The sequence below is a fragment of the Astatotilapia calliptera genome, chromosome 18 (genome assembly GCF_964374335.1).
Source record: "Astatotilapia calliptera chromosome 18, fAstCal68.1, whole genome shotgun sequence".
NCBI lineage: Eukaryota > Metazoa > Chordata > Actinopteri > Cichliformes > Cichlidae > Astatotilapia > Astatotilapia calliptera.
Genome location: NC_137439.1, coordinates 16,377,082 through 16,390,637, shown reverse-complemented (window position 1 = coordinate 16,390,637; position 13,556 = coordinate 16,377,082). Strand labels below are relative to the sequence as shown.

At 36.4% G+C, this 13,556-nt stretch overlaps 1 protein-coding gene and 2 long non-coding RNA genes across 3 annotated transcripts; 1 reads left to right on the top strand and 2 right to left on the bottom strand.

The window, feature by feature from the left end:
* The first annotated feature begins 6,036 nt into the window (after window positions 1-6,036).
* Window positions 6,037-7,260, top strand: LOC145421684 (uncharacterized). Its single transcript, XR_013903042.1, has 2 exons — window positions 6,037-6,693; window positions 6,851-7,260. It is a non-coding gene; the product is annotated as an uncharacterized LOC145421684 (long non-coding RNA).
* Window positions 7,261-9,221, bottom strand: LOC145421685 (uncharacterized). The gene is made up of 2 exons (XR_013903043.1): window positions 8,467-9,221; window positions 7,261-7,781 (listed from the first exon to the last, which is right to left on the bottom strand). It is a non-coding gene; the product is annotated as an uncharacterized LOC145421685 (long non-coding RNA).
* Window positions 9,222-10,179: 958 nt separating this feature from the next.
* Window positions 10,180-13,123, bottom strand: LOC113011306 (7-alpha-hydroxycholest-4-en-3-one 12-alpha-hydroxylase-like). The gene is made up of 2 exons (XM_026150790.2): window positions 12,433-13,123; window positions 10,180-12,320 (listed from the first exon to the last, which is right to left on the bottom strand). Exon 2 carries the CDS (start codon window positions 12,215-12,217, stop codon window positions 10,652-10,654), a length of 1,566 nt encoding a protein of 521 aa, XP_026006575.2. The 5' UTR covers window positions 12,218-12,320; window positions 12,433-13,123; the 3' UTR covers window positions 10,180-10,651.
* Window positions 13,124-13,556: the final 433 nt, after the last annotated feature.

Sequence of the window (13,556 nt, the reverse complement as noted above, 5' to 3'; positions counted from 1 at the left end):
ATTTTACGTTCCCTGTGTATTCAAAGTATTACGGGAATGGATGTGGAAACCGGATTTCAAAATAAAAGCCAACTTCGAGTGAATTAACAGATATGTTAAGAACATAATAACATATAATTTAGGCTTTTTTTTTTTTTTTAGAAACTCTAATGTTACATCTACATGACACAGCCTTGTACCCTAATTGTGCCCTGTCAAGGCCATCTTATTTTGGATTTCAAAGTAAAAGCCCTGTGAATCTTCATTTTTGAACTACTCTTTCAATGAATTCATAATGCTCTTAAAAGCAAAAGTCGTATTTCCAAATACTATTTGAACTTTGTATCAACACTTTCCAACCGCAGTCTTTTTCACAGTAATACCATATCAAATAAATTCTTTCTGATTTTGCTTTTCATAGTAATGGCCCTTTGAAATTGCCGATATTTGACTTAATCTTCTAACGATTCAAAATGCTCTAAAATGGAAAATTCCTGTTTCCACAGGGTAATTCCACCTTAGATCAACAGTATACAACCCCACAGTGATACCATATCAATATCAAGTCATTCTGATTTTGCTTTCAAAAATAAAAGCCCTTTCAAATTGTCCATAATTGACCTAACTTTCAGTGATTTCAAAATGCTCTAAAATGGAAAATTCTTGTTTCCACAGGGTAATTCCACTTTAGATCAACAGTATACAACCCCACAGTGACACCATATCAATATCAAGTCATTCTGATTTTGCTTTCAAAAATAAAAGCCTTTTCAAATTGTCCATAATTGACCTAACTTTCAGTGATTTCAAAATGCTCTAAAATGAAAAATCCTTGTTTCCACAGGGTAATTCCACCTTAGATCAACAGTATACAACCCCACAGTGACACCATATCAATATCAAGTCATTCTGATTATGCCTTCCAAAATAAAAGCCTTTTCAAATTGTCCATAATTGACCTAACTTTCAGTGATTTCAAAATGCTGTAAAATGGAAAATTCCTGTTTCCACAGGGTAATTCCACTCCAGATCAACAGTATACAACCCCACGGTGATACCATATCAATATCAAGTCATTCTGATTTTGCTTTCAAAAATAAAAGCCCTTTCAAATTGTCCACAATTGACCTAACTTTCAGTGATTTCAAAATGCTCTAAAATGGAAAATTCCTGTTTCCACAGGATAATTCCACCTTAGATCAACAGTATACAACCCCACAGTGACACCATATCAATATCAAGTCATTCTGATTATGCCTTCCAAAATAAAAGACTTTTCAAATTGTCCATAATTGACCTAACTTTCAGTGATTTCAAAATGCTCTTAAATAGAATTTTGCTGTTTCCACAGGGCAATTCCACTTTAGATCAACAGTATACAACCTCACAGTGATACCATATCAATATCAAGTCATTCTGATTTTGCTTTTCATAGTAATGGCCCTTTGAAATTGCTGATATTTGACTTAATCTTCTAACGATTCAAAATGCTCTAAAATGGAAAATTCCTGTTTCCACAGGGTAATTCCACCTTAGATCAACAGTATACAACCCCACAGTGATACCATATCAATATCAAGTCATTCTGATTTTGCTTTCAAAAATAAAAGCCCTTTCAAATTGTCCATAATTGACCTAACTTTCAGTGATTTCAAAATGCTCTAAAATGGAAAATTCTTGTTTCCACAGGGTAATTCCACTTTAGATCAACAGTATACAACCCCACAGTGACACCATATCAATATCAAGTCATTCTGATTTTGCTTTCAAAAATAAAAGCCTTTTCAAATTGTCCATAATTGACCTAACTTTCAGTGATTTCAAAATGCTCTAAAATGAAAAATTCTTGTTTCCACAGGGTAATTCCACCTTAGATCAACAGTATACAACCTCACAGTGATACCATATCAATATCAAGTCATTCTGATTTTGCTTTTCATAGTAATGGCCCTTTGAAATTGCCGATATTTGACTTAATCTCCTAACGATTCAAAATGCTCTAAAATGAAAAATTCTTGTTTCCACAGGGTAATTCCACCTTAGATCAACAGTATACAACCTCACAGTGATACCATATCAATATCAAGTCATTCTGATTTTGCTTTCAAAAATAAAAGCCCTTTCAAATTGTCCACAATTGACCTAACTTTCTGTGATTTCAAAATGCTCTAAAATGGAAAATTCTTGTTTCCACAGGGTAATTCCACTTTAGATCAATAGTATACAACCCCACGGTGATACCATATCAATATCAAGTCATTCTGATTTTGTTTTCAAAAATAAAAGCCCTTTCAAATTGTCCACAATTGACCTAACTTTCAGTGATTTCAAAATGCTCTAAAAAGGAAATTTTCTGTTTCCACAGGATAATTTCACTTTAAATCAACAGTATACAACCTCACGATGTTACCATGTCAATTTCAAGTCAGTCTGATTTTGCTTTTCAAAATAAAAGCTTTTTCAATTTGCCCATATATGACTTACTCTTGGAGCGAATTCAAAATGCTCTAAGATGGAAAATTGCTGTTTCCACAGCATAATTCCACTTTAGATCAATAGTATCCAACCCCACAGTGATACCATATCAATATCAAATCAGTCTGATGTTGCCTTCCAAAATAAAAGACTTTTCAAATTGCCGATATACGACCTACTCTTTTAAAGAATTCAGAACGCTCTAAAAATGAAACTTGCTCTTTCCACAGGATGAATCCATGTTAGATCAAAAGTGTACATCCACACCATGGTACTACTTCAATTTCAAGTCATTCTGATTTTGCCTTCCAAAATAATGACCTGTTGAAAATGCCAATAACTTACCTAACTTTCAGTGATTTCGGAATGCTCTAAAAAGGAAATTTTCTGTTTCCACAGAATAATTTCACTTTAAATCAACAGTATACAACCCCACAGAGATACGATGTTAAGATCAAGTCACTCTGATTTTGCCTTCCAAAATAAAAGTATTTTCAAATTGCCCATAGACGACCTACTCGTTTAACGATTTCAAAATGCTCTTAAATTGAAAGATGCTGTTTCCACAGGATAATTCCACTTTAGATCAACAGTATCCAACCCGACAGTAAAACCATGTAAATTTTATGTTGGTCTGATTTCGCCTTTCAAATTAATGGCCCGTCGAATTTGTCCATATGTGATATACTCTTTCAATTATTTCAGAATGTTTTAAAAATGAAAATTGCTGTTTCAACACATATTGGGTTTTCATTTTGAAAAGCAAAATCAGACTCAATTGATTATGACAGAATTGAATCATAAAGATGATGTAAAAGGAAGCTGAAATTGCCACTAGGTTGTAATTGATAGTACGTTTATATTTTAAGTCTGTGGAAAGATGTCATTCTAAATAAAGAAATTACAAAACAGCTTGCAAACCAACCATGACATCTTTCCACAGACTTAAAATATAAACGTACTATCAATTACAACCTAGTGGCAATTTCAGCTTCCTTTTACATCATCTTTATGATTCAATTCTGTCATAATCAATTGAGTCTGATTTTGCTTTTCAAAATGAAAACCCAATATGTGTTGAAACAGCAATTTTCATTTTTAAAACATTCTGAAATAATTGAAAGAGTATATCACATATGGACAAATTCGACGGGCCATTAATTTGAAAGGCGAAATCAGACCAACATAAAATTTACATGGTTTTACTGTCGGGTTGGATACTGTTGATCTAAAGTGGAATTATCCTGTGGAAACAGCATCTTTCAATTTAAGAGCATTTTGAAATCGTTAAACGAGTAGGTCGTCTATGGGCAATTTGAAAATACTTTTATTTTGGAAGGCAAAATCAGAGTGACTTGATCTTAACATCGTATCTCTGTGGGGTTGTATACTGTTGATTTAAAGTGAAATTATTCTGTGGAAACAGAAAATTTCCTTTTTAGAGCATTCCGAAATCACTGAAAGTTAGGTAAGTTATTGGCATTTTCAACAGGTCATTATTTTGGAAGGCAAAATCAGAATGACTTGAAATTGAAGTAGTACCATGGTGTGGATGTACACTTTTGATCTAACATGGATTCATCCTGTGGAAAGAGCAAGTTTCATTTTTAGAGCGTTCTGAATTCTTTAAAAGAGTAGGTCGTATATCGGCAATTTGAAAAGTCTTTTATTTTGGAAGGCAACATCAGACTGATTTGATATTGATATGGTATCACTGTGGGGTTGGATACTATTGATCTAAAGTGGAATTATGCTGTGGAAACAGCAATTTTCCATCTTAGAGCATTTTGAATTCGCTCCAAGAGTAAGTCATATATGGGCAAATTGAAAAAGCTTTTATTTTGAAAAGCAAAATCAGACTGACTTGAAATTGACATGGTAACATCGTGAGGTTGTATACTGTTGATTTAAAGTGAAATTATCCTGTGGAAACAGAAAATTTCCTTTTTAGAGCATTTTGAAATCACTGAAAGTTAGGTCAATTGTGGACAATTTGAAAGGGCTTTTATTTTTGAAAACAAAATCAGAATGACTTGATATTGATATGGTATCACTGTGAGGTTGTATACTATTGATCTAAAGTGGAATTACCCTGTGGAAACAAGAATTTTCCATTTTAGAGCATTTTGAAATCACAGAAAGTTAGGTCAATTGTGGACAATTTGAAAGGGCTTTTATTTTTGAAAGCAAAATCAGAATGACTTGATATTGATATGGTATCACTGTGAGGTTGTATACTGTTGATCTAAGGTGGAATTACCCTGTGGAAACAAGAATTTTTCATTTTAGAGCATTTTGAATCGTTAGGAGATTAAGTCAAATATCGGCAATTTCAAAGGGCCATTACTATGAAAAGCAAAATCAGAATGACTTGATATTGATATGGTATCACTGTGAGGTTGTATACTGTTGATCTAAGGTGGAATTACCCTGTGGAAACAAGAATTTTTCATTTTAGAGCATTTTGAAATCACTGAAAGTTAGGTCAATTATGGACAATTTGAAAAGGCTTTTATTTTTGAAAGCAAAATCAGAATGACTTGATATTGATATGGTGTCACTGTGGGGTTGTATACTGTTGATCTAAAGTGGAATTACCCTGTGGAAACAAGAATTTTCCATTTTAGAGCATTTTGAAATCACTGAAAGTTAGGTCAATTATGGACAATTTGAAAGGGCTTTTATTTTTGAAAGCAAAATCAGAATGACTTGATATTGATATGGTATCACTGTGGGGTTGTATACTGTTGATCTAAGGTGGAATTACCCTGTGGAAACAGGAATTTTCCATTTTAGAGCATTTTGAATCGTTAGAAGATTAAGTCAAATATCAGCAATTTCAAAGGGCCATTACTATGAAAAGCAAAATCAGAATGACTTGATATTGATATGGTATCACTGTGAGGTTGTATACTGTTGATCTAAAGTGGAATTACCCTGTGGAAACAGCAAAATTCTATTTAAGAGCATTTTGAAATCACTGAAAGTTAGGTCAATTATGGACAATTTGAAAAGGCTTTTATTTTGGAAGGCATAATCAGAATGACTTGATATTGATATGGTGTCACTGTGGGGTTGTATACTGTTGATCTAAGGTGGAATTATCCTGTGGAAACAGGAATTTTCCATTTTAGAGCATTTTGAAATCACTGAAAGTTAGGTCAACTATGGACAATTTGAAAAGTCTTTTATTTTGGAAGGCATAATCAGAATGACTTGATATTGATATGGTGTCACTGTGGGGTTGTATACTGTTGATCTAAGGTGGAATTACCCTGTGGAAACAAGGATTTTTCATTTTAGAGCATTTTGAAATCACTGAAAGTTAGGTCAATTATGGACAATTTGAAAAGGCTTTTATTTTTGAAAGCAAAATCAGAATGACTTGATATTGATATGGTGTCACTGTGGGGTTGTATACTGTTGATCTAAAGTGGAATTACCCTGTGGAAACAAGAATTTTCCATTTTAGAGCATTTTGAAATCACTGAAAGTTAGGTCAATTATGGACAATTTGAAAGGGCTTTTATTTTTGAAAGCAAAATCAGAATGACTTGATATTGATATGGTATCACTGTGGGGTTGTATACTGTTGATCTAAGGTGGAATTACCCTGTGGAAACAGGAATTTTCCATTTTAGAGCATTTTGAATCGTTAGAAGATTAAGTCAAATATCGGCAATTTCAAAGGGCCATTACTATGAAAAGCAAAATCAGAAAGAATTTATTTGATATGGTATTACTGTGAAAAAGACTGCGGTTGGAAAGTGTTGATACAAAGTTCAAATAGTATTTGGAAATACGACTTTTGCTTTTAAGAGCATTATGAATTCATTGAAAGAGTAGTTCAAAAATGAAGATTCACAGGGCTTTTACTTTGAAATCCAAAATAAGATGGCCTTGACAGGGCACAATTAGGGTACAAGGCTGTGTCATGTAGATGTAACATTAGAGTTTCTAAAAAAAAAAAAAAAGCCTAAATTATATGTTATTATGTTCTTAACATATCTGTTAATTCACTCGAAGTTGGCTTTTATTTTGAAATCTGGTTTCCACATCCATTCCCGTAATACTTTGAAAACACAGGGAACGTAAAATCAACTGGAGGCTGGCTTGACTGCAAGTCTCGAATTGGAGGCTGGCTTGACACCAGTCCTGGATAGCAGCTGTGAGACGAGCTGACGTGCAGTTCTCTTCCATCTCCAAATATCTGTTGGTGCTCCAGACATTTTCATTCCGGTAAGTTCTAAATATGTTCATATCACTCTTTATAGCCTATTAGTTTTATTTTCTATGCGCTCTGAGGTCGTAGCAAATTAGAACAAACATCCTACTGAGTGATTTTGCAGAACTACCGTCTATTTATAGAGTTGCTAATTATTTGGCATTATTGCAGCAAACCAGCCGATGAAATGGATGAAACATCATGACTGAGTTCCAGCGCTACACGAGGGACCTGCTTCAAACAAACCACCATGCCAATCAGATTACTTCTTCCATGTGAGGGTGAAGAGGTGACCCTCCTGGATAAGATGGTGAAGGTTTGCTGCGTTTGGTGAACAGTGTGATAATAAAACCAGGGAAAAATGAAACCTGCTCCTGTTAAATGTTCTTAAGTATTGTGCTGTTATTTTTTCAAAAGATACAGTAAATAAAGTAATGTTAGTAGTGGGTGATATCATGTAAACACTCATGATTTGGTGTAAACATTTTGTCATTTGTAAACTGTAAATGACATGGATTCTACACTGTAACTGATGTGATGTTCTATAAAGTGGTTTTAATAAAAAAAAAAAAAAGGCAAAATTATTTTGTTTCTTTATTCAAGTTTTGAACAGCGGGACTCAGTCAGTACATATTCAGTAAATGCAAATTATTTACACAGCAGTGCACTACAGGCATACATCTAGACCCCTAGATAAAACATTATTGCATTATAGCAGTGACAACTCCTCCACAGTAGCAGGTGGGATTTTTCTGTTATGAGGACGGCTCCTTTTACCTGTCACTACAGATGGTCTGTGTATGTTTTGATCAAGAGCCTTTTTTTGGGCAGCTGAAGAGAAGTCGTCTATCTTATGGCCAACCTCTGGCTGTATCTTGGTAATATTACCCAGCAAAACCCAGTATGCAGGTTCATCTGTAACAGTCCTTGTGCCACAGATCAACACTGTTCCGTCTACTTTAGACAGAAGAGCAGCGACGTGGGTGCAGGTCTCTGCGACTCCGGCCATACAGCTGCAGTGGGCGGCTTCAACCTCCCCTGTGATGCTCACAGTGACCCATGGCTGCAATGCTGGTTCATTCAGTCTTTGAGAGAGCAGCACCTGAAACACACACAGACAAAGTTCATTTAAAGACAAGAACTATGAGCCAAGGCCAACACAAATGTGTTTTATCTACTTTATCATAAATGTAACAAAGTGTCTAGAAAGTTAGCACATACATGTAATTATGCATTTCTTTATGTATCCATCTATAGAGCGCTGCAGGTTATAGTCTAAATCTGTCTGTTCTCTGTCAGAAACCTGCCTGCAGAAAATGAACCTAAAGTATGTAATGCAAGGATGTCATCACTTTAGAGATGGAGAAAGCATAAAGTGACAATTATGAATCACTTAATATGATAAGGAGATTCTGCAGGTCATTAATCAATGTATAAAACTAAAATAAAAAGTATTTTTAGTGACACAGGATACAAATATGGAAGCAAGATGTATAATTAGGATTATTTATAATAAATATGTAATAATAAATAATAAATAAATAATAAAAATGTGATTTATTACTGTCACTGAAGGTCCGCGGCTCCGAACGTAGTAAAGGGACCTCTGGCTAATATGGTAATTCTGTGTCGGGCTCGTAGCCGAAAATTAGTTTTACTTTGTTGTCTGGGTCAACTTTGCTTGCCAGAGACAGAGAGAGGCGTTGAAAGGCTGCTCCAACAGAACTTATTGTTTTTGGAGGAAAACACGAACACGGTGTACAGTCGAGTCTTAATAGCTTACTTACAACTGGGCTCCTCAGGCACTCTTCTTGGCTGCAGTGGTTATTATTATATTTACATGCTTCCAGCTCCCGTTTTTGCTTGATGACAGCTTTTACTTTTACTTTTTCTCCCTCCCTCGCTCACAGACACATAACGTGTATGGCAGTCCATTCTCCCTGCAGCACGGACTACACTGCCTATGATGCTACATTCTTTAGAGCTATACCTGTAGCATTCTGCCTGTTAGCTTAGCACAACAACAACAAAAAGGCGCTCTCTCACCCAGGAAACACGCAGAGAGAGAGCGTCACCCTGTAACCATGGCAACCGTAACGCTGCCGCCTGGAACAACAGAACATAGCTGTCGAACAAAACCCAAACAGTCCTGACCCGCGACAATATGAAACAGGGAAGTACCGCCGTGTAATCCATTTATTTCAACAAAGTAACTGTATTCTAAATACCACCTTTTTAAACGGTAACTGTAACGGAATACAGTTACTCATATTTTGTATTTACACACACATTAAAAAAAAGGCTCAAGAAAAGGGCACCCATCAGGAAAGGGGCAGATGCTCAAGCCCCTGCCGGCCCCTCTGCACATGTCTGGTAGATAGTCGAGACAGTCTGCTGAAGTTCAAAAATGATTGACTGGCTTTGCATGTTTTTACATATTTGATAAAGATTTCATTTCACTTTCTTTTGCAGTGATGAATCTGTGTTATTAAAAATGTCTTAACTGTTTTCATTAGTGGTGAGATTGAACTTTCCTGATGAGAGCACCAAAGGGATCAAGAAAACACGTGAAAGCGAAAAATCGATATGGTGCAACATCGGGTCAAGGTCACGGAGTTCAGGGGGAATTGCACTGTCGGAGTGTTTTTGTTGGTTTTGCTAAATGAACTTTACAAAAGATGGTTCACAGCATCAGTCATAGACCAAAGAACACTAAAGGCAAAGGCAAACAAAAACATGTCTGGCTTACTCCAATTAGACACAGAAACTGTCATGTTTTGGCCTAAAAGAGCAGCACTGAGCTGAACCACAGAAGACAAACTCCTTGTTTTTTTTTCTCCCCACGCTGTCCTAGAGATTATCTATGTGTGCGTGTTTTATGGTTGTAAAAAAAATCTGACCCTGATTTGCATTTGAAATCAGACTTGCCTTGTGTGAATGACCTTGAAATAATTTCTGTTCATGATTAATTTGTGTTTGAATGTCAAAATCCTTCTTATTATAACCTTCTAAGTTATTAATCAGGCAAATGCATTTATTCTTACTATTTATCTGCAACTTCAGCAAAATTCACAAAAGCATTTTTGTAACTGAGGTTTCATCACTAAAGTGGTGAGCCAGCCATTCTGTGAATGGAATTTTTTAACCTGTAAAGCATGAACAATAAAATAACTGCCAAAAGTTTCTAATTTTATTTTTATTTTTAAACTGGAGTATGTATTTAAACTCCTGACATTCATTTTAAAATAAATTAAATATAAAATCACGTATATTAGTTTTCATTTGTATCATTCTTCTAAGATTCTGTGTTTTTGTACAATTTATTGTTTATTTTAAAAACATTGGGAATGTGGGAATCTGCTGCCATCTATTGGATTTTGTTGTAGGGAACAAGTAAAAGAATCTATGTCACTGAGTTGACTGAAGTCAGCCTATAACTTTGTTTTTGTTTGTTTTGGTTTTTTGAGTTTTAAAAGAGGCTCACATAAAACTCCAAAATCTGACATTTACAAAAAAAATTTATTTTGGAAAAAACAAAAAGCAAAAACTTGTAATGTACATAGAAAATTGAACTAAAAATTGAAACTGACTACGATATACATGAATCGTCTCAATTTCTAAGTGCACATGTCACATCAATTACAGAAAAAAAGGGAACATTCACAATAATAATTAATAACCAATAATCATAATTGTTGTTATCTTAAACAATGCCCATCAATATCATTTCTAACTGGATTTAATCTGATTGCTGATCTGCAAATTACTTAAAGAAGAAGAGTTATGATCAGGATGTGTTCAATATACATATACATGTCTAGAATATCAGTGCATTTGCATATTGAATTGTTACAGTTGACCAACACGTCAAAAACTTTAGATTTAAATCTGCTTCCATAGTTTGGAAGTGCTCATCAAACCATCTTGATCCAAAGAAAAAGAAAATCACAGTTTTATTTTCATCTGACTGTCTTAATATCTGAGTCTGAATCTGAACTGGACATCTCTGACAGGTTGCATCGTTCCAAATCCGTATCGACTGAGGTCAATTTCAGGTATCTTCACATCCGGATTCATCAGCTCAAGTTCAAAATAGACCAACATGAGGAAAACAAACTGTTTCAGCTCATTGGTGGCAAAGAAACGGCCAGGGCACATGGAGACCCCAGATCCCCAGGGCATGGTGTAATATTTTACCTTCTTTCCTGCTTTGTAAAAATCAGTTTTCCTGGTCCCGTCTGGATTCAGGAAGCGGTCATATTTGAATGAGTGCGGCTCAGGATGGATCTCTGGATCATGGTGGACAGAACTGAAAGGAAAGATTGCAATTCTGTCACCCTTGCGAAGTAAATATTCTCGCCCATCAGCCATCTTGAAGGTCATGTCCTTTATCACTGCCCTGGTGAGGAGGGGTGCAGCAGTGAGTCGGAGGGTCTCTTCAACAGCACTGTCCAGGATCGGTGTTTTCAACAGCATTTCACGGGTCAGGTTGACCATAGGACCACCAGGCCGGACCTCCTGTCCAGATTCTTTCAGAACTTTATCCACTTCTTCCTTCACTGCTTTCATGGCTTCTGGGTGTTTCATGAGGAAGAGCAGCAGCCAGAATGAAGAAGGCCCTGTGTTGCCCTGAGAGGCCCAAAGAAGCACAAACATGTATCTGTTTACCATTGACATATCGATGCCCATCTCCTCTTTACCCTGCTGTATGTCCCACACCCAGCCACTGATATTGTCCTTGGTTTTCATTTTCAGTATTGACAGAACATCCCAGAAGTATGCCTTCAACCTCTCTGCAGCCAACTTTTCCATCGGTGGGAGGACCCCATACGTCAGTCTGGGGAAGAGCTGGTCATATTTACGAAACTCCTGAAACAAAGCTTCTGATTCAGCTCTGTCTTTCTCTTTGGCTTTCTCCTCACTTTGTTCTGACTTGGGTGGCACATTGCCAAACAAGGCCAAATATCCAGCTCTGAAAACAACATTGTAGCTGTACCTGAACAGTCCATCTTCTTTCCAGGTCCTGTCCTCTGCAGCTGATCCAATGTTGTGCAACATCATGTTCTGCAAATTACTCATAAAAGATTGGGTCAGTTCTTGCAGACCTTCCCCCTTCAGATGCTTGTTGCTGGAATTGTGGAGAACAATGTGCTCCCCTTCAACAGCTTTGTATCCAAACACTCTGTGCACCAGATGCACTGCAAACTTTCGAAAGTCCAGTTTGTCCCGACTCTCCTTAACGAACCCCCCAAATGAAAAAGGGTCCTGGACAAATGTAATATAAAACCCTCCCAGCTGTACTGTAAATATATCACCGTGCTTCTTCTTCATTCTCTCTAGGAACTTCAAGGTGTTCCTGCGAAACTCTAAGACATGACCCAACCAAGGAATGAGCCCTTTATCGAGGGGGGGTTCTCCTGGTCGCTGCTGTCTGAACACTCCGAGAAGGTACAGCCCTCCGACCAGACAAGCAAGAAAGCCAAGAAGTATCGGCAGCAGCAGCTCCATGACTGATTCAGTTAACCAGCACAGATTCATCTGAAGGAAAGTTTCAGGTCTGCTATAATGAGCAGACCTTTGCTCCTCCCCTCTGACAAGCCCAACGGGTTTCAGCTTTCCTGGAACTGATAACTAAATAGTCCTGGGGGGAAAAAAGCAAAGGTCTCCTGAATACAAGCAACAATTCACATTGTGTTCAATCAACAATGTACTTTCGCGGAAGAATAATTTTCATCTTAATTGCTTATAATTACCGTTATGCAATCCGATAATATTCAAACATCCTTAAAATCAAGATCAACAACCCGTAAATGGTCTTTGAAGTCAGTGTCAAATTTCTCTGGAACTGAGTTCTTCAATCAGTTAACATCTGGCATGCAGCAGAATTCCATTCTCATCCGTTTATTCCCCGACGAAAGATCGGAGGTATCGAGGCCAGCTGATTTTCATTACAGACTGAATGTTTCATAGCACCAAACAAAGAAAGAAAAGAAAAACTGCAGATTTCTCAAGGCAAGCAAAACAAACCAATACTCAGAAACTGTTTTGTCCAAAAGGGAAACTATTGAGCTGAAACATGTGGGAAGGACGCGTTTTACAGATTTTCCTGGAGATTATACATGTTCTAGTTTCATGGTTGCGATAACTAGAAAGAAAAAAGAAAAAAAAGCTGACTTCGGCCTGCATTTGAAAGCTCGCATGCATTGTGTGACTGACCCTGAAACCCATTACCGATCATAAATGATTAGAGATTTGTCTTTGAACGTTAAACTCTATTAATTTAATTGCACGCTGATCTACTGAATTCAGTGGGAATGTTGCGCCATCTAGTGGACTTTTGTTTTAATGGCGAACAACAAAAAGAATCAGCATAATTGAATGCTTAACTGTTTTTCAGCTTTTATTTTATTTTATTTTATTTTATTTTTTAAAAGAAAACAGCACAGGTGTTAATCTAAACATCAACACAAGTGACAATGTGGCTTAGAAGCAGGGTATGCTGCTATATCAACTGTATAATGTAGCATATATGAACTGTATGTGAACTACATTAATTGTCTGCCATTAAACACAACTGTGCACATTTCTGTGTTACACTGTTTAACCGAAATAAATTTTATTAAAATAATCAAAAGAATATTGATTATTTGCTTCCTTCCTACTTCCCCGCTGGTCTTATGTTCTGGACTGTCTCATCGTTGCAGGGCCTGAAGCTTGGGTTTTGTCTGCTCTATGGATCAGTGTGAGTTGCTCTCTGAGTATTCTGGCTAAACTCACCTCTGGGTAATCTGGTGATCTTTCCACTGTCTGAGTTTGCTCATGCTCTTCAGTACTGTCATGTGCTGTAACTTTTTATAGCTACATATTACACCCTACG